Source organism: Rhinopithecus roxellana, chromosome 13 (genome assembly GCF_007565055.1).
Source record: "Rhinopithecus roxellana isolate Shanxi Qingling chromosome 13, ASM756505v1, whole genome shotgun sequence".
NCBI classification, from domain to species: domain Eukaryota; kingdom Metazoa; phylum Chordata; class Mammalia; order Primates; family Cercopithecidae; genus Rhinopithecus; species Rhinopithecus roxellana.
Genome location: NC_044561.1, coordinates 119,418,701 through 119,444,289, shown reverse-complemented (window position 1 = coordinate 119,444,289; position 25,589 = coordinate 119,418,701). Strand labels below are relative to the sequence as shown.

General features: G+C 47.9%; 2 protein-coding genes across 6 annotated transcripts in view; one reads left to right on the top strand and one right to left on the bottom strand.

Annotated features, from left to right (window-relative positions):
* The window catches only part of NCOA5 (nuclear receptor coactivator 5), a 30,086-nt gene extending 15,958 nt beyond the window's left edge, over positions 1 to 14,128 (top strand). For 2 of the 4 annotated variants that reach the window (XM_030914990.1, XM_030914989.1), the window contains 6 exons: positions 3,829 to 4,155; positions 6,095 to 6,231; positions 7,874 to 8,000; positions 9,839 to 10,038; positions 11,437 to 11,757; positions 12,216 to 14,128. In XM_030914990.1, coding sequence (XP_030770850.1) covers positions 3,829 to 4,155; positions 6,095 to 6,231; positions 7,874 to 8,000; positions 9,839 to 10,038; positions 11,437 to 11,757; positions 12,216 to 12,805 — 1,702 coding nt within the window. In that variant the 3' untranslated portion in view covers positions 12,806 to 14,128. Of the gene's footprint in view, positions 1 to 3,828; positions 4,156 to 6,094; positions 6,232 to 7,873; positions 8,001 to 9,838; positions 10,039 to 11,436; positions 11,781 to 12,215 lie in introns of all 4 variants that reach the window. The other 2 variants (XM_030914992.1, XM_030914991.1) reach the window with 1 other exon arrangement.
* Positions 14,129 to 14,973: 845 nt separating this feature from the next.
* Positions 14,974 to 25,589, bottom strand: part of SLC12A5 (solute carrier family 12 member 5) — a 51,978-nt gene continuing 41,362 nt past the window's right edge. For both annotated transcript variants that reach the window (XM_010384189.2, XM_010384190.2), the window contains 9 exons: positions 23,553 to 23,748; positions 22,297 to 22,466; positions 21,715 to 21,846; positions 20,100 to 20,207; positions 18,850 to 18,972; positions 18,558 to 18,757; positions 18,210 to 18,224; positions 17,820 to 17,953; positions 14,974 to 17,609 (listed from right to left, as the gene is read on the bottom strand). In XM_010384189.2, the coding sequence (XP_010382491.2) occupies positions 17,518 to 17,609; positions 17,820 to 17,953; positions 18,210 to 18,224; positions 18,558 to 18,757; positions 18,850 to 18,972; positions 20,100 to 20,207; positions 21,715 to 21,846; positions 22,297 to 22,466; positions 23,553 to 23,748 (1,170 nt within the window). In that variant the 3' untranslated portion in view covers positions 14,974 to 17,517. The remainder of the gene's footprint in view (positions 17,610 to 17,819; positions 17,954 to 18,209; positions 18,225 to 18,557; positions 18,758 to 18,849; positions 18,973 to 20,099; positions 20,208 to 21,714; positions 21,847 to 22,296; positions 22,467 to 23,552; positions 23,749 to 25,589) is intronic.

Here is a 25,589-nt window from a genome sequence, read left to right as displayed (position 1 = left end):
CCTTTTCTTTTGAGAAAATTATTGTCTTCTTTTCCCTACTTCCACCATGCCTTTGGTTCTTTTTCCTTTTGTGAGTATCACCTCTTCTACATTTTTACCCTGAAGGCACTTCAGAGGGAATTAGTAGTTTTGTTGCACATGGACTTCAGATTATTTGAGGGAAAGGGAAATATCTTCCTCTCAAACTGGAAGATTGAACCCAGACTTTGCGAATCTAGAGTTTTAGTCAACTTGCAGGGATGGACTCTGACAGGTAAGTAAGGTTTTTCGATGGATTCAAAAGAATAAGAACCAAACATAGCACTTATAATACTCCTGAAGTGGTAAATAACATGCTATGACATGCCCCACCCCCATTTCCACCAGCCCAGGGCTTTGTGTGTGGTCTGTGGTCTGTCAGGATCATGATCTCTCAGCCCTGATTGCCAAGAACACTTGAAATTGGATTCCACCTCTAATGACTACTTCTAACTGCTCCCCAAGGCAGGTTTATCTGCCGATCATTAATCCAAAAATACTTTGCAGTTGTCCTTTGTCTTTGGATCTTGAGTGTTTACCCACATTAGACACTACATCAGATGTTGCAGGTTAGGAGGATTATGTGATATAATAAGGAAAGTTGAAGTAAGACTCTTGGTCAGTCTTCACTTTAATAAGAAAAATAATGCTGGCCGGGCGCGGTGGCTCAAGCCTGTAATCCCAGCACTTTGGGAGGCTGAGACAGGCGGATCATGAGGTCAGGAGATCGAGACCATCCTGGCTAACATGGTGAAACCCCGTCTCTACTAAAAAAAATACAAAAAAACTAGCCGGCCTAGGTGGCGAGCGCCTGTAGTCCCAGCTACTTGGGAGGCTGAGGCAGGAGAATGGCGTAAACCCGGGAGGCGGAGCTTGCAGTGAGCTGAGATCTGGCCACTGCACTCCAGCCTGGGCGACAGAGCGAGACTCCATCTCAAAAAAGAAAAAGAAAAAGAAAAATAATGCTTAGCTATCCTCATTTAAAGTCCCTCGTCTACAATATGTTTGCTCCCACAAGTCAGGAATGCTGGTGAACCTTAAAATATATAACAAATATTCTTCATGGAAGCAAAATTGGCATTTAAGTTGGTTTTGCTGTGCCCGTGTGGCTGAGGTGAGGTTTTCCACAAGCTGATGACATCATGATGAATACCTAATGTGTGTCACCATGGTAGATGACAAAAATATGAGCAAAACATGTTGCCTGCTCTTGAGAGGCTTACAGTTTAGTAGAATAATTTAATTCATTAAATATTTACTGAACTCCTATGCTGTATCCTGGAGCTACAAAGCCTTCAAGAGAACTTCTTATCTGGTAGGGAAGCCATGTAAACAAATAATTACAGAACAGTGTGGTAAGTGCAGCTATAGAAGTTTGTACCGGAGCAGGATTCATTCAACATATGTATAGAGCATCTGTCATACAACAGACATTGTTCTACATAGTGGGTTTGTAGTGTAGAATCAAAGTGACATAGTTCTTGTCCTTGTGGCGCTTGTAGTCTAGTAGGGCAGACAGACATTAAATAAATATGTAATATAAGTGACAAAAGTAAAAACAAAGTGCTATGAGAGAATTTTAGGGGCAGAAGGTAAACTTTGATTGAATCTAACAGAATCAGGGAGTAGGGGATATTTATATGCTGAGACGTGGAAAATGAGTGTAGATCTCTTCCTGCTACTCACGTAAAGGGATTGGGAAAGACGTTGGCTAGTTATAGCTGAAAGGCCAGTGTGGCAAAGAGTGGTGAACTAGGGAGAGGGTGTGACAGGGTTGAAGAAGACAGGAGCCAAGATTATACAGGACCTTCATGGCATTGGTAGAGGTTTTAGATTGAATTCTAAATACTGTGGGAGCCTGGCACAGTGGCACACATCTGTAGTTCCAGCTACTTGGTAGGCTGAGGCAGGAGGATCACTTGAGCCCAGGAGTTCAAGGCTGTAGTGTTCCATGATTCCACCTGTGAATAGCCACTGCACTCCAGCCTGGGCAACATAGGTAAGACCTCATCCCTATAAAAATAAATAAATACATACTGTGGGAAACCAGTGACGGGCTTTACATGCGTAAAAGATCAATGGAGAGTGATCTTTCTGGAGAAAAATTAGAAAATAGGCAAAAACAGAAATGAGACTGCTTTAGAAGGCTCTTGCTGTGGTTTGAGGGTGAGATGATTATGAGCTAGCCTTCAGTAGTGCCAAAGAAGGTAAAGGAAAGTGGACAGAACTGAGAAAGAATGAAGAAAATTTGGAAATGTGGTTGGAAGGGAGGATGAGGCTTTAAGGGAAAGATGACATCCAGTTTCGTGGCTTGAGTAACTGAGTAGTTGGATGTGCCGTTTACTGAGATGGGAAGGACTGGAGGAGGAGCATGTTTGTTGGGGAAGATCAAGAGTTCAGGGCAGGTTTTACAGAGAAGGTAATCCTTAAAGCAGGTTGGACATAAGATGTTGTTGTAAAAAGGTAAATGCCAGATCAAGATGAGTAATACAGATAGAAAGTGCTCTGAGCTGTGCAGAAGAGATCAGCAGTTAGGAAGGGTAGGGAAGGTTTCTTGGAAGACATGGGACATGAACTTGCCTGTGTGGATTGGATGGTACTTGGATTAGTACAGGAAAAATATTCCAAGTATAGAAATCATATAAATAAAAATATTGAGATAGATTATGTCTTGTCTTGTGAGTTATCGCATAAGAATTAAGTAGAACTGAGGAGGTTGAATTAGAAATGAGAGGAAGGTAATAGGTGTCAGATTTATTAGGCCATAGAAGTTGGCATTTTAGGATAGTTAATGTATTTATGTGTTGAATGAATTGAAAGCTAGTAGACTGATTTTTAATTTTGTATTTTGGAAACTTGTTGGTGTCAGAATAGAAATAAGGGCTTGGATTGGACTTACAAATCCAATGGGAATAGAAAGAAAAAGTGAACGGGACACAAGTGACTTTATTGGGATGGGGGAGGAAAAAGCATAGTTAATTTCAAGAACTAATTAAAACTTGATAACTTGAAAGATGATTTTTGTCAGAAGTGGAAAAGTGGGGAATGGGGCTCATGGGGTTGGAGTAAGAAGGTTTTAATTTTAAATATGTTGAAGAGGAGTTTCCAGTGGGTTGAAACGTCTCGTGAAGAACATTGAGTCAGAGTAGACCAAGCATATCTGTGACTTCACTGTTCAGGTTTTTGTTTTGTTTTGTTTTTTAAACCATCTTGAACAAAAAGGAATCAGGTTCTGCGTAAACCCTCAGACTGAGAGATACCACTACTCAATAGCTCTGACAAAACAGAGAAACAGATTGTTCTTGATCCTTTACTGTATGTATCTTATAGTACTTTTTTCCCCTTAATTTTATTATTCTGCCAAGATACTTCAAGTGAACTTTCCATACTTTAAGGACAGTTCCTTTGATCACTTTTATTACAAGATTGTGCCCTTCGCTCTTTTTGTCTTCATAAGTCTTGCCTCCTTACTCTGTCCCTCCAACTTTTTACCCCTTGTAAAGTCTCTTTCAAGCAAGTCTGGTGGAAAGACACTTTCACTTTGAAAGCTTGATGAATACTGTTACCCAGTCAAAACCTTCAGTTTTTGGTCATGCATTCTTTTGATGTCCTAATCTTTTGAGATTGTGGAACCTCTAGACTATTTGCTGACCAAATGGATGACTAGCCTTAAATGTTTAGTCATGTTCTTTTTGGCTGCCCTGTTTTAGAGAAAAATGCTTGGAGGTTGGGGGCTTTCTTATAGGAAGAGCTGATGGGTTGGCTACTTTCAATTTCTTTGTCTTAGCATCTTCTTGCTACCTCCCACAGGGATCCATATGGCTTTGGAGACAGTCGAGATTCAAGGCGTGATCGATCCCCAATTCGAGGAAGTCCAAGGAGAGAGCCCAGGGATGGCAGAAATGGCCGGGATGCCCGGGACAGCAGAGACATTCGAGATCCCCGAGACTTGCGGGACCACAGACATGGTAGAGACTTGCGGGATCACAGAGACAGCAGGAGTATGCGCGACGTTCGGGACATGAGGGATCTTAGAGACTTTCGTGATCTAAGAGACTCTAGGGATTTTCGAGATCAGCGAGACCCCATGTATGACAGATACAGAGACATGAGAGACTCCCGAGATCCTATGTACAGGTACATACATAGTTACTCTGCTTGTTTTTTCCGTAAGTTCTTTTTTATGTATTAGTTCTGCTAAATTTTTTTTATGCTTAGTTCTGCTAAACTAATTGAAAGCTCCATAAGAGCAGTAATTTTATCAGCCTTGTATTTCTAGTGACTGTCAAGTGGTAGATGTGCTGCTGCTCAATAAATTTTGCTGAATGTATGAATGATTGTAAACATTTTTAACAGAAAATAACAGTGTTGGAAAGGTATGGAGAAATTGAAACCCTCAGAAATTGCAAGTAGGAATGCAAGTTGGTATAGCCACTGTGGAAAACAGTTTTGCAGTTCCTTAAAAAGTTAAACATAGAATTACCATATAATCTATCAGTTCCACTCCTGAGTATACACTCAAAAGGATTGAAAAGAGGGATTCAGATAGTTGTACATGAATATGCGTAACAGTACGATTCATAATAACCAAAAGGTAAAAACAATTCAGATGTCTATCAGCAGATTAATAGATTTTTTTTTCTTTGAGACAAGGTCTCATTCTGTTTCCCAGGCTGGAGTGCCGTAGCATGATCACAGCTCACTGCAGCCTTGACCTCCCAGGCTTAAGTAATCCTCCCACCTCAGCCTCGCAAGTAGCTGGAACTACAGGCATACGCCGCCACACCTGGGTAGTTTTTTTGTATAGATGTGGAGTCTCACTATGTTGCCCAGGCTGGTCTTGAACTCCTGAGCTCAAGGTATCCTCCTGCCTTGGCTTCCCAAAGTGCTGAGATTACAGGTGTAAGCCACTGCATCTGATATGGATTTTTTTTAAAGTGGTGTATTTATATAATGTGGTGTCATTCAGCCATAAAATGGAATGAAGTTCTGATCTGTGTTACAGCATGAAGGATGTTGAAAACATTAAGCTAAGTGAAATAAGCCAGACACAGGACAAATATTGTATGATTTCACTTACATGAAATATCAAGAATAGGCAAATTTATAGAGACAGAAAGTAGATTAAAGATTACCAGTGGCTGGAAAGAGGGGAGTTATTATTTCACAAATGCAGAATTTATGTTTGAGGTGATGAAAAATTTTAGATAGATAATGGTGATGATTGCACAACATTGTGAATATAGTGCCACTGAATTGTATACTTAAAAATTGTTAGAGGCCGGGCGCGGTGGCTCAAGCCTGTAATCCCAGCACTTTGGGAGGCCGAGACGGGCGGATCACGAGGTCAGGAGATCGACACCATCCTGGCTAACACGGTGAAACCCCGTCTCTACTAAAAAAATACAAAAATTTAGCTGGGCGAGGTGGCGGGCGCCTGTAGTCCCAGCTACTCTGGAGGCTGAGGCAGGAGAATGGCGTAAACCCGGGAGGCGGAGCTTGCAGTGAGCTGAGATCCGGCCACTGCCTGGGCGACAGAGTGAGACTCCGTCTCAAAAAAAAAAAAAAAAAAAAAAATTGTTAGGCCAGGCACGGTGGCTCACGCCTGTAATCCCAGCACTTTGGGAGGCTGAGGTCGGTGGATTGCCCGAGCTCAGGAGTTCAAGACCAATCTAGGCAACGTGGCAAAACTCCGTCTCTACTAAAAAATAAAAAATAAAAATAGTAAATAAAAATTGTTAAAATGGCAAATTATTGTTACATACATTTAAGTATAATTTTAAAAAGCACAAGGGAGGGACATGTAATGTTTCCTCAAAACTAATATCAATAATTCCTGCCAGTTATTTTGCATTTAATATATGCCAAAGACTATGCTAAGTGCTTTGTGTACATCATCTCTGTTCATCCCCTCCCATCATTTTGTGAGACAGGTTAACTCTATCACAGCCACAGAGCTGATATGCAGTGAGTCCCAGATATAAACCTCATTTGTCTAATCCCAAAGAATTCTCTAGATGATTTTTTCAGTATAGGACACAGTTTTATCATTATGAAAATTTCCTTAACTTTTCAGGAGAGAAGGCTCTTATGACCGATACCTACGAATGGATGACTATTGCAGGAGAAAGGATGACTCTTATTTTGACCGTTACAGAGATAGCTTTGATGGACGAGGCCCTCCAGGCCCAGAAAGTCAGTCTCGTGCAAAAGGTAAAGTAGCTGAAACAGTCTATTCCTATTAGTGATAGAACACTTTACAAAAGAGAAAGGAAATTAATAGCCAGTACCCCATCTGAAAAAGGGCTAGTGACTTGGCCAAGCAGTGTATGAAAAGAAGAAATACAACTAGCTTATTAGTGGGTAAAGAGCATTTGGCTTGAACATGATTTTTAAGATGCAAATTAGTACCATCATCTGGTTTAGACATCCAACAAGAAGAAATAAATATGAAATTCCAGCGATAAGAAATGAACAAAATACTGGTCACTGTGGCCACCACCTGTAATCCTAGCACTTTGAAAGGCCAAGGCCATCAGATCACTTGAGCCCAGGAGTTCAAGACCAGCTTGAGCAACATAGTAAAACCCCATCGCTACAAAAAAATACAAAAATTATCCGGGTGCAGTGCTGCACACCTGTAGTCCCAGCTACTCGGGGGGCTGAGGCAGGAGGATCGCTGGAGCCTAGGATGTTGAGGTCTCAGCACGCCATGATTGTGCCACTGCACTCCAACCCGGGTGACAGTGAGACCCTGTCTCAAAAAAAAAGAGAAAAATGAACAAAAGATTGGAGCTGAAGACATTAAGTGCTTGTTTTTTGCTTGCTGACCAGATAACTATGACTGACTATCTGCATTATCTATGCAAAATAGGCTTTTGGTTTTGTATAACTTTTACCTAACAGCATCTCTTTTTTAGATGAAGACAAATATGTCTTTTTAAAGCCTGGTTTTTCTCAATACATCTTTAAAGTTTCTTAAATTATTTCATACCTGGCTAAGTTGAAATCTTTAAGAACCTCATTTTTAATTTTAATTTTTTAATTTTAAACTTTACTACTTGATTTTTTTCTTTTAAAAAAAGAACTTTCAAAATTTTTAATTTTAAACTTTACTACTTGATTTTTTTTTTCAAAAAAAGTCATCAAAAATGCAGATCAGAATAATAATGAATACTATTCTTATCTGTCAAGTTGGTAAGACTTAAAAAGAATACCAGTACTCAGTGTTGACTAAGGTGTGGAGAAATAGGTACTAGATGATCTACCTCTGTGGAGGTGTAAATTAGTACCAGCCTTCTCACGGAGCAGCTTGGCAGTAAGTATCAGATGCAGCATTAAAATGGCCATGCCCTGGGCTGGGCGCAGTGGCTCACGCCTGTAATCCCAGCACTTTGGGAGGCCGAGGTGGGTAGATCACGAGATCAGGGGTTCGAGACCAGCCTGACCAACATGGTGAAACCCCGTCTCTACTAAAAATACAAAAATTAGCTGGGCATGGTGGCGGGTGCCTGTAATCCCAGCTACTCAGGAGGCTAAGGCAGGAGAATTGCTTGAACCCAGGAGGTGGAGGTTTCTGTGAGCTGAGATCGCACCACTGCGCTCCAGCCTGGGCAACAGAGCAAGACTCCATCTCAAAAAAAAATCGCCGTGCCCTTTAATCCAGCCATAACATTTTGGTTAATTTTTAATAGTAAAAAATACTAATGCTGGCTGTTCTTAGGAGATAGACCAAAGGATTGATTCAGAGATGACCTTTGCCTACAAGTAGCTCAGGATTTAAAATGAGGCCTGTGGCTTGTTTTTATAGAAGGGTCCAGTCCTTATTTCAGTTTACCCTGGTGGTGTCTTGCAGAGCGTTTGAAACGTGAGGAACGGCGTAGAGAAGAGCTTTATCGTCAATATTTTGAGGAAATCCAGAGACGCTTTGATGCGGAAAGGCCCGTTGATTGTTCTGTGATTGTCGTCAACAAACAGACAAAGTAAGAACCCTTAAATATTTCTCCCCAGTAAGGAAAAGAGTCAGAGAAATTCAGGCCCCTGTTTAGCACCTCTATTCATTGAATTTGAGCTGTGTATTCTTGCATTGCTGTGCTTTGTTAGTCAGGGTTCTTTCAGTTATAGGTGACAGAAAATTCAATTCAAATTGAGCCCAAAAGGGACATTTTTCATTTCAGCAGAAAGTAACTGGGAAGTTGAGGCACGGCCACATCAAGGGTCAGACCATGTCATCAAGACTTGGTCTCTGTGTTAGTCTCTAAGCACTGCTTTCCTCAGATTTGCCTTTGTTCTCAGGCAGATTTTGTGCTTGAAGAGGCAGAATGGCGCTGGCCCTAAACGTGTGTCTTCTTAGCTTAGCAACCCAAGTGGAAAGAGAGCTTTTCTTTCCCAGTGTTTCCACCTGAAGTTCTGCAATTCTTCTTAGATTGACGTGACTCACTTTCCCATCCCTGAGCTTGTCACTTTGGCAGGGGTGCTAGATGTTCTGATTAGCCAGGGCTAAGTCATGTTCCCATCCCAAGAGCTAGAGGTGGGATTAGCCCTGTGGAACCATGCAGACTGAGAGTGGAAGGAAGAGGGTGTAGACAGTGGTCAAGCAGAGTAGTATATAACCCCTTCATGGGATAACCCAAATGCCCAATACTTTGGGAGACACGTCTCTGCATTTGTCAGCCAAGAACCAAGTCTTTGTGAAGTGCCATGGCCTTGCAGAACTGTTAGATGACCATGTTACCAAGCTAGGGCTCATAGCATTGTTTCACTGCATCCCTGTTTTACATTTTCTCCCTGAAGAGGCAGAGCAGAGAAGCAGAAGGGAGTATAGCAGCTTACAGGCTTGCCTGTAGCTATGTTCCCTTTCCCCAGGTGGTACTAAGTAAATAACTTCATGTATTTTCTAGCAGTTTGGGGTTAAAGAGCTAATTTCAAGGCAGTGACTAGGGAAATAGGTGTTGAGACACCAAGCAGTCGGCAGAGTTCACAGGCTCTTGGCTGTCTTGTTCAGTGATAGATGCTGCTTTTAACTCTAGAGAGCTGTTTTTGGACACATGATAATAGCTGTTATTTTCTGAGCACCTACTTTATGTACTACCCCATACTAGGCGCCTTACATAAATTATTTTTAATCTTCACAGTAATCATATAAAATGAGTATTCATTCAGCAAATCTTTTATATGTATAGTGGATGGCAGGTACTGGGGCTGTATAGCCTCATTCCACTGGTGGAGCTTACACCCTAATGGGGCAGGTAACAAAAGCATACAGGTGATGAGTCCTAGGAGAAGAGAATATCAGAGATCTAATTTAGATTGGAGGGAAGGTCAAAGAAATGACATATGAACTGAGCCATGTTACTCTTGTTTTATTAGTAAAGAAACTGATGTTTGTAAGAGATAAATGGACTTGCTTAAGCTTCACAACTTTGCAAATAAATGTTAAGGACCGGGATCCATACCCTTGTTTCTACCGTTAAAGCCCATGATTTTCCCACTGTATTATGCAGCCTACCCAAAAAGAGATAAGTGCCACAAGTCTTAGGGAGGAGGATGGTGTTAAGGAAGGACCACTGGACTACAGAATCAAGAGAGGGACCTGGGTATCATACTGTGCTAATGGCAACTTCTCTTGTGACCTCATGCAAGTCACAGCCGTTCTGAGCCGGGGTAGAGAGAGAGTATTGGTCTAGATCCTTGGATCCTCAATATGGCAGTGGGGTAGACTAGGATTTGAGTTCTCGATAGGAACACACACAACTGGCTTGAGACACAACAATGCAGATTTGGAGTTGGTCGCTCACCTGGATCTTACTTGTTTTTACAGAGACTATGCTGAGTCTGTGGGGCGGAAGGTACGAGACCTGGGCATGGTAGTGGACTTGATCTTCCTTAACACAGAGGTGTCATTGTCGCAAGCCTTGGAGGATGTTAGCAGGGGAGGTTCTCCTTTTGCTATTGTCATCACCCAGCAACACCAGATTCACCGCTCTTGCACAGTCAACATCATGTTTGGAACCCCGCAAGGTACAGAGGCCCAAGTGGGTCAAAATACCAGAGGTAGTCACTAGTCCATTATTAGTCATTTATGCCCTACTCAGAAGAAGCAGGTTTTGGGCAAATGACTCTTATATCTCAGTTCATGTATGGTAGGGCCCCTCTCTTAAGTACCATGGAAGAGTCTTGCATAGTCATTTATTTATCTGATAGTTTCTTAGTGGATACAGTTCTGAGCCTGGCTCTCTGTTACACTATACTTAACTCCAGGTATATACAGTGGTGTGCTGGCACACGTTTAACAACAAGTTCCAGTGTGAGGGGAGGGCATTTATAACATTTGCTAATCTCCATGGTGTAAATACTCCACCATGTTTCAGTTTAAGCCACCAACATGAAGTCACTGAAGGGAGAGTTGGAAAGAAATGTACACAGTTGGCTCTTGCCACTGAGATCTGGCTCCAGCACACCTCTGTCATGTACTCCACTGAATATGACAAAGTCCTTGCTTCGCCCAGCTTTCTAATGGAGGACAGAGAATATAATAGGCATTTAGGGTCCTTTTTGTAAGTGTGCTGGAGAAGTAACCAAAGGGACTATGAGAAGTAACCAGAGGGACTAAGAGGCCCTGACCCTATAGAGGCCCAGGCCCAGTTCTCGAAGTCCTTTTCAGAAGTAACTTTTCATGCATTGAGCCCAGAGGATTTAAGACTCCACCAGCTGAAACCCTGCTCCTTGCTCTTACAGCACAGACTTAACCCTTTCCCCACTATACTCAGGATCTCTGTTTGCTTCACCCTTTACCACCCTAACCATACAATTACATAAGGATCTCCAATGGGTCATTTGTCTGAGGAATAGTCCTCAAGATGTGTGAGGACAGAAGTTCTGAGGAGTCCTCTCACTACCCAGTAAACCATGTTGCCCATGGGTGAGGAGTGGAGGTTATTTAGGGTCACAGTTTGATCTTAATCCATGACTTTTGAACTGCTGAATTAAAAAATAGTAGGCCGGCTCTGTCCTGAGGAGCACAGTGGAGAGCCCGTCTTTCCAGAGGGGCCTGTTGGCCTCCTGCTGCTGGTCTAGAGCCTGTTGGGCCTGCCTCCCGTAGCTGTTCCCCGCATGGTCTGTTTGAATCTGCAGGAGGCTGTCATGTTTCTTTGGTTTTTACTACAAGTCTGTGATCTAGGAATTCCCCCAAAGAACCAGCTGTATACAAAGGTGCATGTCCCCACCAAAGGTATTCATTCACTTCCCTTCCTGCCCTTCATCTCTCTCCCCACACCACCCCACTCTCAATCTCAAGGCTTTTTGTCACCAAAATTATTTTCTTGCTGGTATGAGGTTAGGAAAGACTTGACAGAGTGCAGCAGGTGGGCACTTAAATATGTCATGGAAGAAAATAATTCATGTCATTTCCTCCTACAGAGCATCGCAACATGCCCCAGGCAGATGCCATGGTGCTGGTGGCCAGAAATTATGAGCGCTACAAGAATGAGTGCCGGGAGAAGGAACGTGAGGAGATTGCCAGACAGGCAGCCAAGATGGCCGATGAAGCCATCCTGCAGGAAAGAGAGAGAGGAGGCCCTGAGGAGGGAGTGCGCGGGGGCCACCCTCCAGCCATCCAGAGTCTCATTAACCTGCTGGCAGACAACAGGTACCTCACTGCTGAAGAGACTGACAAGATCATCAACTACCTGCGAGAGCGGAAGGAGCGGCTAATGAGGAGCAGCACCGACTCTCTGCCTGGTGAGCTACGTGGCAGGGCCGAGGTGAAGTTCTGACTCTGCATTTCTCTAATCCCCAGGCTCTGTTGGGAGGGTGTCAGGCCCAGGGCTCTTTGGAGTGGGTAAGGGAAATAAGTCCATCCCTTGGGCCATCCATGCTAATATAATGTTAATAATAACTTTATATTTGGGTACTGAATGCTGATCCCTGTAGTTAATGTGGTGGATTGACTAGTATTGCTGGCTCCCTGGTAGCCAGGATGGATGCCCTTTTGTTTTTTAGCAGTTCTCTAGGGGAACTAGCCTATAGTTTTCTGTAAACAGCACATATCATGAAGCGGCCTCTTTGGAAAATTGATGTTGTAGTCTGTGTACTGTATGATTGATGTGACTCAGTGATTGTTGTTCTTCCTTTGGCTGCTAGGCCTCCTGCCCTTGGGGGGTACTTTGAACCAGATACCTCCCTCTTCTGTCTTCCAGGCCCGATTTCCCGCCAACCACTCGGGGCGACCTCGGGTGCCTCGCTGAAGACACAGCCAAGCTCCCAACCGCTCCAGAGCGGCCAAGTGCTCCCCTCTGCTACACCCACTCCATCTGCACCCCCCACCTCCCAGCAAGAGCTTCAGGCCAAAATCCTCAGCCTCTTCAATAGTGGCACGGTGACGGCCAATAGCAGCTCTGCATCCCCCTCGGTTGCTGCCGGAAACACCCCAAACCAGAATTTTTCCACAGCACCAAACAGCCAGCCTCAACAAAGATCACAGGCCTCTGGCAATCAGCCTCCAAGCATTTTGGGACAGGGAGGATCTGCTCAGAACATGGGCCCCAGACCTGGGGCTCCTTCCCAGGGGCTTTTTGGCCAGCCTTCCAGTCGCCTGGCACCTGCTAGCAACATGGCTAGCCAGAGGCCCGTGTCTTCCACAGGTATCAACTTTGACAATCCAAGTGTACAGAAGGCTCTGGATACCCTGATCCAGAGTGGCCCTGCTCTCTCCCACCTGGTTAGCCAGACCACGGCACAGATGGGGCAGCCACAGGCCCCCATGGGATCTTACCAGAGGCATTACTGAGGCTAAATCTTTCAACTCTTCCCAGTCCCCTCATCCCCTGGCCTCCTCCCACTACTGTGTTCTAAATAGAGCTGTTTGGAGGATGTTCTCTGCGCTCCCAGGCCGGCATCGAGTGTCATCAGTTTCTACCACCTGCTCTCTCTTCTGCCCAAGGCTGTGTTGTTTATTCCTTACAAAGTTTATACTGCATTTGGGGCTGTATCTTTGTTTTGTTTTGTTTTTTGTAGAAAATAAATATCTCCGGGGGTCACTGGGGCAGTACAGGTGTCTGGGCTTATATTTGATGGGGTTTCTCCAGTCCCTGTATCTACTGGATTTGGAGCCAGGCCCAGCTAGCCAAGTATGGAATGGCATTTGTCATGTCAGTAGGCACCACCTTTGTTCATTGTGAACCTACCAAGACTTTCCAGCTTCATACACATCGACCAGAGCTCAAGCTCCTGCCTGCAACTCCTGCCTAGAGTTGAAGAAAAGCAAACTGGCCTTGGCAGGCACAGTGTCATCATACCCTCACCCCACAGGTTTGGCGTCTGCTTGAGGATTCATAAATCAGCCACTCTGGATTGTTGAGGAATGGCCATGGCAGCCACAGAAAAAAGAATTTTTCTCCCTGAGCCAAGGTTGTTTTTTGTTTTTTTTTCTCTTTTCTTTTTTGTTTTCATTTCATTGGAAGATCTCCAATGAACTGAACAGCTCCAGTCAGCAGCAGTTACCACAAACTGTGAATCTGGGCCCCACCACTTTTCCCCCTTACCAGTTCTGTCAGCATCCCCCTCTCCAGCGGCACTTCCATGGAGTCGATTCTGAGACTCCGGCCATGAACACCCGTTTCTTCAGTGATTTGTTTTGGGCTTTTGGCTCAAAATCCCAGGCTCTTGTTTTTGTCTAGACTCTTGCTCTGTTTCTTGAGCAGCAGGAGGTAGGGACCACTTTGATGTCAGACTTCTGGTAGCTGGACGTGTTCTCGAGATAGGCGGCTGTTCATGACTTTTGCACCAGAATGAAATTGTTGGAGGGCTTCTGGCTGTGGTTCTAAATGGAGCCCCAGGAAACTGCCCTCCCCCCAGGGTTTATGCTCAGTAGAGCCCTGTGGATCGATCTCGAGGTCCTCTAGCAGGGGTGAGGGGGAGCAGCGACTTCAGCTGAGTCCCTGCCAGTGGTTAAGTAAACAATGGTTTCAAAATTCAAGGTCCCCAAATGGCAGCATTTTATGTTCTGACCTGTTTGTGTTATATAGTGGTTTTTTGTTTTTTCCTCTTTGGAACTCTTGTGTTGTTAATAAAATGAAATGATTACTTTTTAATTAAAATGAAAAAAGTAAAAGCTGTGTTCATCTTTCTTGGATGTGAATATGCTCTTTGCAGGATGCTTTCCCCAAGTCAGAGGTGAGGGCTCCTGTCTCGAGGACTCTTGTCTGTCCCCTCTTGTCCTCACATATGATCCGGCCTCAAACCTCTGAGCCCTGCCTTCTCTTCATAGGTGGCTCACCTAGTTAGAGGCTTTAATTAAACAGTCCAGAGCAAAACCCTATTGGCTAATTACAGTGCTGTGTTCAACATCCTGCTTCTGGTAGACATTCATTATGTCAGCAGCCTTGTCCTCTTATTCTAGGAAAGGAAAACAGGATGTGATGAGACCATTTGTGGTTGGTGGCCATTGGTCGGGGGGCACTTCCTGTTTGCATTTTGTCTCAGTTGCCACCCTCTGTTCTACCCATTGTGCAAGGAGTTGGCAGAATTCATAGAACCTGAAGGAGCCTTGAAGAGCATTTAATAGCTTGGGTGGGGTGTGGTGAAGTGGGTGGCATAGGCCTCCGGTGGGTTAGGGACCAACGTGCCGAGAGCACTGAGCCTCACCAGTAAGTGCTTACTGCCTCCTGGGGAATATCAGTGCAGCCTGACACGTATACTTAGAAAGTGCTCACTACCTCCTAGAAGATGCCAGTGCGGCTTGACACCTAGTAAGTGCCTGCCAGTCTCTTAGGAGATGATATTAGTACTGCCCTCCAGGCCAGGGCCCCAGAGCTATCGGTAGATAAATTAGATCACCAGACCTGGACCATTAGCCCATCTTTTCTGTCAGTGGGGGGGTCAGTGTTTCTGATTTAAGAGTGTGGGGTCCTCCTGAAGGGCCCCCTGGAGTGTCTAAACAGCACATCTCAGGCCATGAAGGGTATAATAAAATTATTTTTATTGCATTTTGTGCAGACGGGAGTCTAAAAAAGTAATACAGTAAAAGCCATAAAGCATTAAATGGGAGCATTCAACAAGAAAGGAAAGAACCAACCTCTCCCTTTCATATTGGCACAAAGAACACAAGATCAATACTGAGGCAGGATGCGGAATACTGAACACTTACACTGAAAATTAAAGGCAGGCCTAATAATAATAGTAATAATAGTAATAAATACTCTTGATTTGGTTTGCAACCTCTCCTATTTACAAGGGTTTTCAACTTCATTGCATTGCCCTGCACATAGATCGTCTAAAACAAAAGCAACACTAGTTATCACTACAAAGCTATTGAAATATTGCACTCAGAATAAAAGTCACTTGAATGGACATGAAACATCTAACTACAGTGATTATAAAGATAACTTGATGAATGACTTGTGATAACATTCATAACAAATATTGCACATGTAGCACAGAAAACTTGGGTTTTTGTTGTGGGATGTCTGTCTCATCAACGGAAACTTTGCTCTTGCCAACCAGACAATCTGGGCCCAGATAGTGCAACTTTGGTTCCCTAATTGATGTTGATACAGCCCCCTTCTGCACAGCCCACCACGTCAGCTCTGAAATATTCAGGCCCCCAGAAGGCAGGACCTGGCTGTGGTTCTCAGAGGCAAGTCTACTGAAGGATGCAGGGGGCTGGTGTCTAACACCTCCAGCTTCCTGATTACCTGAAAGAATCTATCCAGTCCCCTGATCGAATCTCAGAGGGCACTTGGTGTAACGGGCAGACCTCCAAACCTACCCCCAGCCACACCTGACTCTGTCTGGGTGGCGCCAGCTCCAGCTCTGCCTTGGGCTCAAAGGAAAAGAGGTGGTGAGGTCAGGAGTACTCAGTGGCCCCAGCTCTGGGAGGTGGGTGAGATGTCTGTCTAGGTGCGCAGGTCAGGGCCCTGGGGCTGGAGGTACTGTACCCAGTCCCAGATGGTGCTGGAACGAGCATGCAGTGCCTGATCCCCTTAGAAACGTGCCTTAGGGGAAGGGAACCCGGCCAACGCGCCTTCTCTAAGGACAGAGCACGCCTCAGACCAGGCTGGTGGGGCGGAAGCGCCAAGGACGAGTTGGGGAAGCCAAAGGCCCTGGGTCCTGGTTAGAGGAGAGCAGACAGGCGCTAAGGATAAAGCGCGTGCGACGCCAGCCCTCCCTCAGGCCCAGGTCCCCGGGAGACGGAGCTAGAGGCCGCTGCTAAGCAGCGAGGCCCGGCCCCAGGGCACGGAGAAGGCGGCTGGGTCCCCCAGGCGAGGCAGGAGCTGCCAGATGGGGACGCGGGAGGGAACATCACGGGCGGCACTGGGGCCTCCCAGTGGGTCCGGCCCCTAAACCAGAATCGGTCCCCTCCTCCCTCACCTGTCCCAGGGAGGAAACTCCGGGGAGGGGGCGCCCTCCAGCTCCACAATTTCAGTCTTTGGCGAGGAGCCATGGGATACGGGGAGCAGGCGACAAGCCAACTGAGGAGAGACGCCTGCTCCCCAGCAAAGGCACCGGGGCGGGGCTTCCTCGGTGGGGCGCGGGCCTCTTTGTTTCTTCCCCTTGAGGAGCGCCCCTCCCCTATCCTGGCCCCAACTTGCATAAGAGCCGATGAGAAGAGGTTGCGCGCGTCTCTGCAGCCGCAGTGGAAGCTCACATCCGCCGGGAGGCGAATCCAGGAAAAGTTGGACCCTTGTCTCACCTCATCTCAGAAAAGGACTGGAGGGGAGGGTGGGAAGCCAAGGGTGCGCGGAAAGGGCGAAGAGGCGAGAGCCGGACGGAGGTGTCGAGGGAACTAGACCACTACGACACCCGCCTGGGCCTAAAGCACTTTCGCTCTCAAACTTGAACGTCAAGGAAAACTCAGCTTCCCGAGGCCTCCGTCTCCCAGCAGTGCCCCCAGCGGGAGAGCTCGATTGTGGCGAGAAGTCTGTTGCGCTTCTAGTCACATAAATATGGGGACGTTAAAAATACACGCGATGTCTCCTGTACACTATGTATAGGCTCGGCCGCCCGCGCCCCACGGCTCGGCGAGAAGGGGCGGCGGAGACGGCGAGCGCGGCCTTCCCACCCCGCGTGCCTCCGGGCCGCCGGGAGTCAGGGAGCAGCGCTGGAGGAGCGCAGAGCGAGGACCGCGGCGGGCGTGAGAAGGGGAGGAATGGGCCGCATGGAATACCTGGGGGTCCCCAAGGCCCCAGCTCCTCTCTTTTCCGCGCCTTCTCCCAACCTTTATTGCAGCGTCTCCTTCGGCGAGACGAGGCCGGCCTTAGAAAAAGGGCAGCGCAGACCCACGGGCCAACCGGGCACTGAGGAGCTCTGGTCTGCGCGCGGCGGGGCGCCCTCTCCGAGTCAGCCCCGACAGGCGTGGCCTCCGGGCTTCAGGCAGCGGGATAAGGGGCCAGGACACGGGCACAGGGTCTGTATGTAAACGGTGACAGCGGCGGGGGGCGCGGCGAGGGCTCCGGAGCCGCGGGCCGGGCGCGCTCGGGCCGGAGTGGCAGGTCCTGGCTCTCAGGAGTAGATGGTGATGACCTCGCGGCCGCCGCCGCGGACCAGCATCACCCGGTCCAAGTGCTCTGTGAGGACCTCGAGGAATTCCATGTCTGAAAGCCGGTCAAGGAGAAAGACCAGGTCTCCTTCCCTCCCGACGAAATTGGGGTCGTGCTCGGCTGCCACAGGACCTCTCGCGCCCGTGTCCCTGTCCGAGGTGCTGATCCGGAGGCAGGAACAGCTCAGCTCTTCCATCCCAGAGAGAGGACCCAGGTTCCCTGACGTCCACCTCCCTCTTTCCCCCAATTTTAATTCCAGGATACAGTTTTCGTCACCATTGCGGTTGCGGGGAGGCCCAGGCATGTTGAGCAAAACAAGCTTGGCGTCCCGGGATTTCTTCACGATGACCTCGTTCAGCCGCACCGCCGTGTGCATGCGCCGCACATTGGACTGGTTCCTGCGGCAGGAAGGAGGAGTGGAGACCGCGTGAGCCGAGGGTAGAGAAGATTGGAGCCAGTCGCCCTTCCAGCCCAAACTGGGCTGCTGGGGACTGGTTCTTGCAAGCCCAGGACCACCAATCCTAAACCTCTCCAGGCTGGGCTATTCAGAGATCCCAGAGGTCGTGGCACCAATTAGGGGTTCACAATAGAGTGAGAAGGGTAGGGACCCTGGCCATCCTAGGAGAGAGAATGAAAAAATGCTGAAGCACTTACAGGTTCTCCCACTCTCTTCAGGAAACACAAGAGATGCAAAGAGAGAAAGAAAAAGAGCAGAGTCAGAAAAAGAGGAAGACACTTGGAGGCTGGGGCCATGGTCACCTGCCCTGAGTCCTGCTCTGCCAGCCCCCACACCCTTCACCTTTCTGCTGCCTGCAACTGGGAATTCTGAGCCTTAGCAACGGGGCCCAACCCCCTAAGTCCTCAGATGGGGAAACCAAGACAATGTCTGAACTGGGTCTGCAGGCTGACAGACCAGGATGCCTTCTGTTCTCTTGCTCTGCCATGGGGAGCAAGACCCTTTAGCTCTTCCCATCCCCCAGCCCTTAGCCCCCAGGCCCGTACGGCTTCATGCTGAAGAAGTCCTTGATGCCCTCAGAGGAGACAGGACTGGGGCCCTTATTCTTCTCTGCCACCGACTTGTCCTTGGTCCAGGTGAGATGCACCTTCTCAGGATCTGTCTCCCCTTCCCCCTCAGGCTCCTCGCCTGGGGATGGAGAGCTGCTGGGGCAGCTGGGAGCACTCTGATCGTGGATCAGCTGCACCTGAGGGATGAATGAAGAGATGGCAGGTGAGTCCTTTGGAGGCCAAGGGCTCTGCTCCCACTGGTTGGAGCCAAACCACCCCAGCTGCACACCTCCTCCTCTGGCTTCTCTTCGCTGTCACCAGCTGTCTCTTCTGGGACGTTCAGGCGGAGCCGCGTGTTGGCTGGATTCTTTCTCCGGATTGAGCCTCGTGACTCATCTGTGATACTCTGGATCTAGGGAGTGACACAGGTTGGTGCCAGCTCTGCTGGGAGTCACCACCCATGCCCTGCAAAGAGCTATCACTACAGATGATGTTCAGCCAGGATGCACTTTCTGGAACTGTACCAGTTGTTAAAATATTGCTATGATTTGAGACCAAATAGCTACTGCACCACTGATCTGCCTGCCCCACCTCCTCTCCAGAACCCCAGACCTCCCCACCATCTGGCAACAAAAGGGTTAACCTTGGCACAGCAATGCTGTGTCCTAGCACTATGGCCCAATGTCAGCCCTGGCAGTCCACTGGTCAGTGGCCATGCCATGTTTTACCATTTTTACTACCTCCCTTGGATAACACTCAGCCTTGGAGGATCCATCCTTCCCAGCTCAAAGTGGTACCCATCACTCATTCCCCTGAGAATCCATCAACCACATTCTGATAAATATATTACCCACCCTGGGAGATTCATAACCCATGGTTCTATTACCTTCACATGTAGGATTGCCACCCATTCCCTGGGCAACTTATCACCCACCTCCAGGAGCCCTTCTGTCCCCAGCTGGGGTAGCACCACTCATTTTCCCAAGGACTCCACTCCCTTGGGTGGGTCTTTCATCCATAGTCTGGTGGTTCTACATCACCCACACCTAGAAGATCTTACACCCACACCCTGTGGGGGGCTCATCACCATTACCCCTGAGATTCCATCAGTTACACCCTAGGGGACTTGCCCCTAACTCCCACACATCAGTTATATCCCTAAACACCCATCTGTTACCCACTCTCTGAGGGTCTCTACATGAGCCCTGTCCCTCACACTGGCAGCCCACACCCCTGAGGACTCATCATCCATATGTATTTAGCATCCACTCTTCTCTCTCAGGCCCCATAAATCACATACAGAGCAGATCTGTCACCCATGCCAAAGTCCCTCTGCCTCCTGGCTGGGAGGTTGGTGGTGAAGCTGCAGTGTGTACTCCTGCTGTCTGGGAGATCAGCATCAGGAGGTGTGGTTGGGGGAATCAGGGAGATGAGAGTGAAGTTGAAATGCCAGGAGTGTCAGCCCTGAGCCATCCTAAACCTGAGACCCAGAACTGGCAGCAATTTGAGGCTCTCAGGGGCCAGCCAGGGCAACCTCACCTCCCGCTCCCGCTCGTTCTTGGTTAAATGCATCTGTTTGAGGATCTGGGAGCGCTGCTCCATCACCAACGTCTTCTCATAGGTGTAAGCTGAGATGTCGCTTTCATGCTGTGGACAGAGGTTGGGGTTGGTGGGTCGGGAGAGGGACACAGAAAAAAGCATGAGGTCTGAGCCCAAGTGAAAGGCCAAGGGAAGGAAGGAAGGCCCCCTTCGTTCTGGCAGCCTAGGGCTTCCCTACCCAATCATTAATTTTATCAAGGGTTGTAGGAGGCAAGGATGGAGCAGAGAGGGCAATGCTCTTGCAAGGCAGGCAGCTCATTCCCTCCTCAGCCCAGGCATGTGAATGGATGAACTAATGAATGAGTGGATTAATTAATCACCTGGGTGAATGGAGACGGGAAAGAAGAAAAGGAACAAAGCAATGAATGAATACATGCAAGAATGAATGGGAGAGTAAGTGAATGAATACTTTAATGAATACATAGGTAGATTAATGAATACACAGAGGGATGGGTGGATGGACACATGAATTGAGAGGATGGTTGCACAAGAAGTTCTACAGGATAATCACCAGGGGCACAGGCTCTGGAGCCAGCCTGTCTGGGTTTGAATCTTGCCTCTGCCATGTACTGTGTGTTACTGGGCAAATTACAGTCACATGCCAAATAACACCATTGTATGTGCGTCAATGGCAGACTGCACATAAAGCATATAAAATGGTTTTCCCATAAGATTACTGTATTTTTGCTGTAATTTTTCTATGTTTAGTTTTTTTTTTTTTTTTTTTTTTTGAGACGGAGTCTCACTCTGTCACGCAGGCTGGAGTGCAGTGGTGCGATCTTGGCTCACTGCAAGCTCCGCCTCCTGGGTTCACGCCATTCTCCTGCCTCAGCCTCCCAAGCAGCTGGGACTACAGGTGCCCACCACCATGCCCAGCTAATATTTTTTGTATTTTTTAGTAGAGACGGGGTTTCACCATGTTAGCCAGGATGGTCTTGATCTCCTGATCTCGTGATCCTCCCGTCTCGGCCTCCCAAAGTGCTGGGATTACAGGCGTGAGCCACTGCGCCTGGCTTTAGATATGTTTAGACAAACAAATACTTCCCACTGTGTTGCCGTTGCCTGCAATACTCAGTACAGTAACATGCTGTATAGGTTTGTAGCCTAAGAGCACTAAGCCTATGTGTGTAGTAGGCTGTACCATCTAGGTGTGTGTAGGTATACTCTATGATTTCACACAACAAAATCGCCTCACAACACATTTCTCAGAACATATCCCTGTTGTTAAGCAATGAATGCATAACTGTACTCTGCACTTCATCTTCCTAATCTGTAACATGGAAATGCTGATAATTGTATCTATCTCATTGGTTGTTGTTGGAATTGATATACATATAAAGTGCATAGAACAGTGCCCGGCATATAATAAGCACTAGACATGGCTATTTTTATAGAGAAGAGAGGGATGGCTGAATATGTGAGAGGCTAAGAGGTGGATCAGGGGGAAGGGATCTAGCATCATAAGCTGATGGGTGTTAGAGTTGCCCTGCTTGGTGCTGGGGCCAAGAGGAAAGAGGGCCAGGTGGAACCCCAGTGGTGTCTCCTGGGGACTCACCATCTCCACCACCTCGACCTCCGCGGTGATGCGTAAATGGTACAGAAATGTGGTCAGATCCTTCTTCATCTGGATGCTATTGTCGTCCATCTGGGCCACAGTGAAGATACGCATCTTGCACTTTCGCCAGACCTGCAGGCGGTGAAGGGGATTCAGAAAGGTCCAGCCCAGATGTGATGAGGAGATCCAGGGCCAGACCCCGTCCCCTCACCCTTCCCCTCTTCCCACCCACTCCTCACACATACATGCAGACCCCAAATCCTCTGTCTTGAGGGCCACTCTCTACAAAATCTTCCCTGCTTAGGTCTGAGGGTCCCCGTTAAAGAAAGCATCACTGGCTTGGGCTAAGCATTGCTCTCCTTACAGCAGTGCACCTGCGAGAGGAGAAACCATCAGTTCCTAACATCTCAGAATGAAGAAGGTCAGCGGATCCTGTTCCCAGGAGTTTATAGGGGAGGAAGGACACGGAAGCTGACCCTGACCAGAGCCCATGAGTCTGACCTGCAGTTGTGCACATACGCACACAAATGCATACATGCATACACACACTCACACATGCATACACTCACACACACAACTCACCTTGTGGTGCCGCAGCAGGAAGGGCAGCAGCATGAGCATGCCTCCATCGTGCACAATCCACCAAACGTCGATGCTGCCCTCAGAGAAGCGCTCAGGGTTCCCAGGAAACATGGAAACGTTCTTGGTGACCAGCAGGGCTAAGTGGCCAGCTGTGGTTTCCCGGACCAGCTCTGAGGGAGGCCGAGGAGAGGGCCAGAGGGGGAAACAGTGACTCCGGTTCTCCCAACACCCAGCAGCAGCCACAAGGGCTCCTGGCACCCAGCACTCTGCCCCACTCCACGTGGCCTTGGCCATGGGCTGAGTGGTCAGAAAACCAGCATCACTTAGGCCCCATCATATATTTATTGTTTAGATCTGGGAAAGTCTCTCAACCTCTCTGGGCCTCAGTTTCCCCACCTGTCAAATGGCAATAACACCACCTACCCTTTCTGATTACTAAGAATCCATCATGTATGACCTCAATGAATCCTCCCAACACCTTGTAACTATGATCTACTTCTAAAGGAGACAGAATAGCTTGGAGCTAACAGTGTAGCCTCTGGGCTGGTTCAAAACCTGGCTTTCCCATTTTGTGACTTGGAGCAAATTTCTTTTTCCTTTATTCTGTAGTTTGTCATGTTGCCCAGCTCAAACTCCTGAGCTCAAGCGATCCACCTGCCTTGGCTTCCCAAAGTGCTGGGATTACAGGTGTAAGCCACTGAACCCTGCAGAAGCAAACTTCTTAATCTCTCTGTGCCTCAGTTTCACACCAAAAAAGATGGAGATAACAATGCCGAGCCCTCCTAGGACTGATGAGAGAATTAGAGAAAGCCTCAACTTGCTGGCACACAGAACTCATTCTAGAAACATTAGTTATTATATACACTATTACCTACTATTACCAAGAAATCTGATCTCAGAGGGAGTAAGTCACGTGTGCACAGTCACACAACTAGGAAGGACCAGAGCTGAGACGCGGGCCCAGCCTCTGTGACTTCAGAGCTTTAACTCTTCCCACTGCCCTGCACTGTGTTCCTCCCAGGGCCTGTGAGCGCTGCAGGAGCCAAGACAGTCTCGTTCACAGCGGAGTCCCCAGCGCCCAGCACAGTGGCTGGCGTGTGGCCAACCTTGACTGCTGTCACCTGCATATGCTGAATCCACACTTGGCATGCAGGGCTTGGGAAACCCCTCCAGCCCAAAGGAGTGGAAATCCAGTTCCACCCCTCTACTGCCCCCAGCCCCACCCCTCTTCCGTCCCCAGCGCCCGACAGCGTTACCAATGAAGTTCCTCCACGTCTGATGATCCTCCTTCTGGCGCCAGTTGCGGGGCCAGCCAACAAGCACAGTGTTGTGCTGCAGCCCCCCGAGGCCCCCGGACTGGATCAGATGGGACACGCCATCACGCAGGTTGGAGGAGATCACTACCTGGCAGAAGCCCTTCACCTTCTCTGCCTCCATCAGGCGCCTGATAGACTAGGGGAGGGGGACCAGACAAGGGCCAGCCTCAGGCCTCCCTGGCCCTGGCTGGGCCCACTGTAGCCTCCTTCCCTCCCATCTCTCCCCTCCTTTCATCCCAGTCTTCCTGAAGCTCAGCTCTGATCACGTCAGTCTCTGGCTCCAGAATGGCACATGGCTCCCCATCATCTCTGTGCCCCATTCCTTGTTGATCAATCAAGGTTCTTCATGATCTGACCATACACTTTCTGCCACCCTGCCACTGCTCACACAGCCCCCCTGCCCAACATGCTCTCCACCACAACCCTGACACACGCCCCTGCCAAGTTGTACATGATGCCCTGTCAGGCCCAGCTCAAATGTCGCTGTCTTCAGATACCACTCCCATCCAGACCAGAATTAAACTGGGCTTCTCTGCACAGCCAGACAATTTGTTTCAGCAGTCTTTCTAAGTAGCATAAGTATTTTAAGGGCACCTCATTTAAACTGCACTACGAGGGAAATAGTCTTGTTACTCTCATTTTATAGATGAGGAAACTGAGGCTTGGAGAAATGAAGATTTGTTTAAGGATACACAGCTAGTTTTACTGTGAGGATTCAAGTCAGGGAAGTCTGACTCCAATCCCCACACTCTTAACCACCACCCCTAAGTCAAAGAGATAGAAGTTCAATTCCTATCTCTGCCACCTCCTGGCTGTGTGACCTTGGGTGAGTCGCCTAACTTCTGTGTCTTGGTTTTCTTATCTGTCAAAAAAGGGTCAGGACAGCTACCTTGTTTAGGAATAGGAAGAACCACATGTAATCATGCACATAGGGCTTAGTTAGTATCCTGCCTGAGGAATCGTAAACACAACACATTGTACGACTCTGATATTATTAACTCTAACAGTATTGATCGACATCCGATGGGTCTGAGAGCCTTCTGTGTATGCTCTGTCTTCCCCACCAGCCTGTGAACATCTCGAGGGCTGGGACTTGGTCTTGAACATCTCCATCTCCCCTGTGCCTCGCCCAACGCCTGGCGCACTGCACATTCTCAGCCACCGCGTGTTGAATGGAACTGACCAGTCAAGGCCTCCAGCTCTGGGCCCTGATAGATCGGTGTGAACAGCCCAGTGAGGCAGAAGGAGCGACTGTCGCAAGCCATCAGGGGTGCCCCTCCCCATCTCACCTCTGCTCCCTCCGGCCCCTTTTTCTCTCTCCACTGCTAGCCACAGCTCTGACGGGAGAAAGGCCTGACCCTCAGACAAAACCTACTTCCTCTACTATCCCTGGGATCCAATCACCTCTTTGTGTGCTTAAGGCAGACACTGGCCACCACAGCCCACATTGACTCTGTAGGCTGCTCCATAAGCATGGACTAGTAGGTAGAGCCAAGAGAAGGTGACACAGAGCAGGGCCCTGGGTTCAAATCCTGATGTTGCTTCCCGCCAGCTTTGTGACTTTCAGCAAGCAGCTTTCCCTCTCTGGGCCTCAGTTTCTTCCTGTATCAAATGTGGATACTCACCTTGTCAACCCCAAACTGTAGGGATCAAGAGTCCAAAGCTGGGAAATCACCTTGAAAGATTTATACTTTGGCAGGAAGGAGTCTAGAGTAGGAGTTCAAGGAGTCCTAATTTGAATCTTCATTTCCTGTCCTTAGACATAGGACCTGACTTCTCTAAACCTCAGTTTCCTTATCCATAAAATGGGCCCTTCTGCCTCTGATGGTCTTTCACTCTGTGATTTGAATTCTAAAGAACTCACTCTCTAGGCCCTTAGGCTCTTCCTCTAAGGAAGAGAAAAGAAATCCCTGCACCTCCTTTGATCCTGAAGGTGATGAGGAAGGAAAAGTACAAAAGGATAGAGACTGTCTTCCT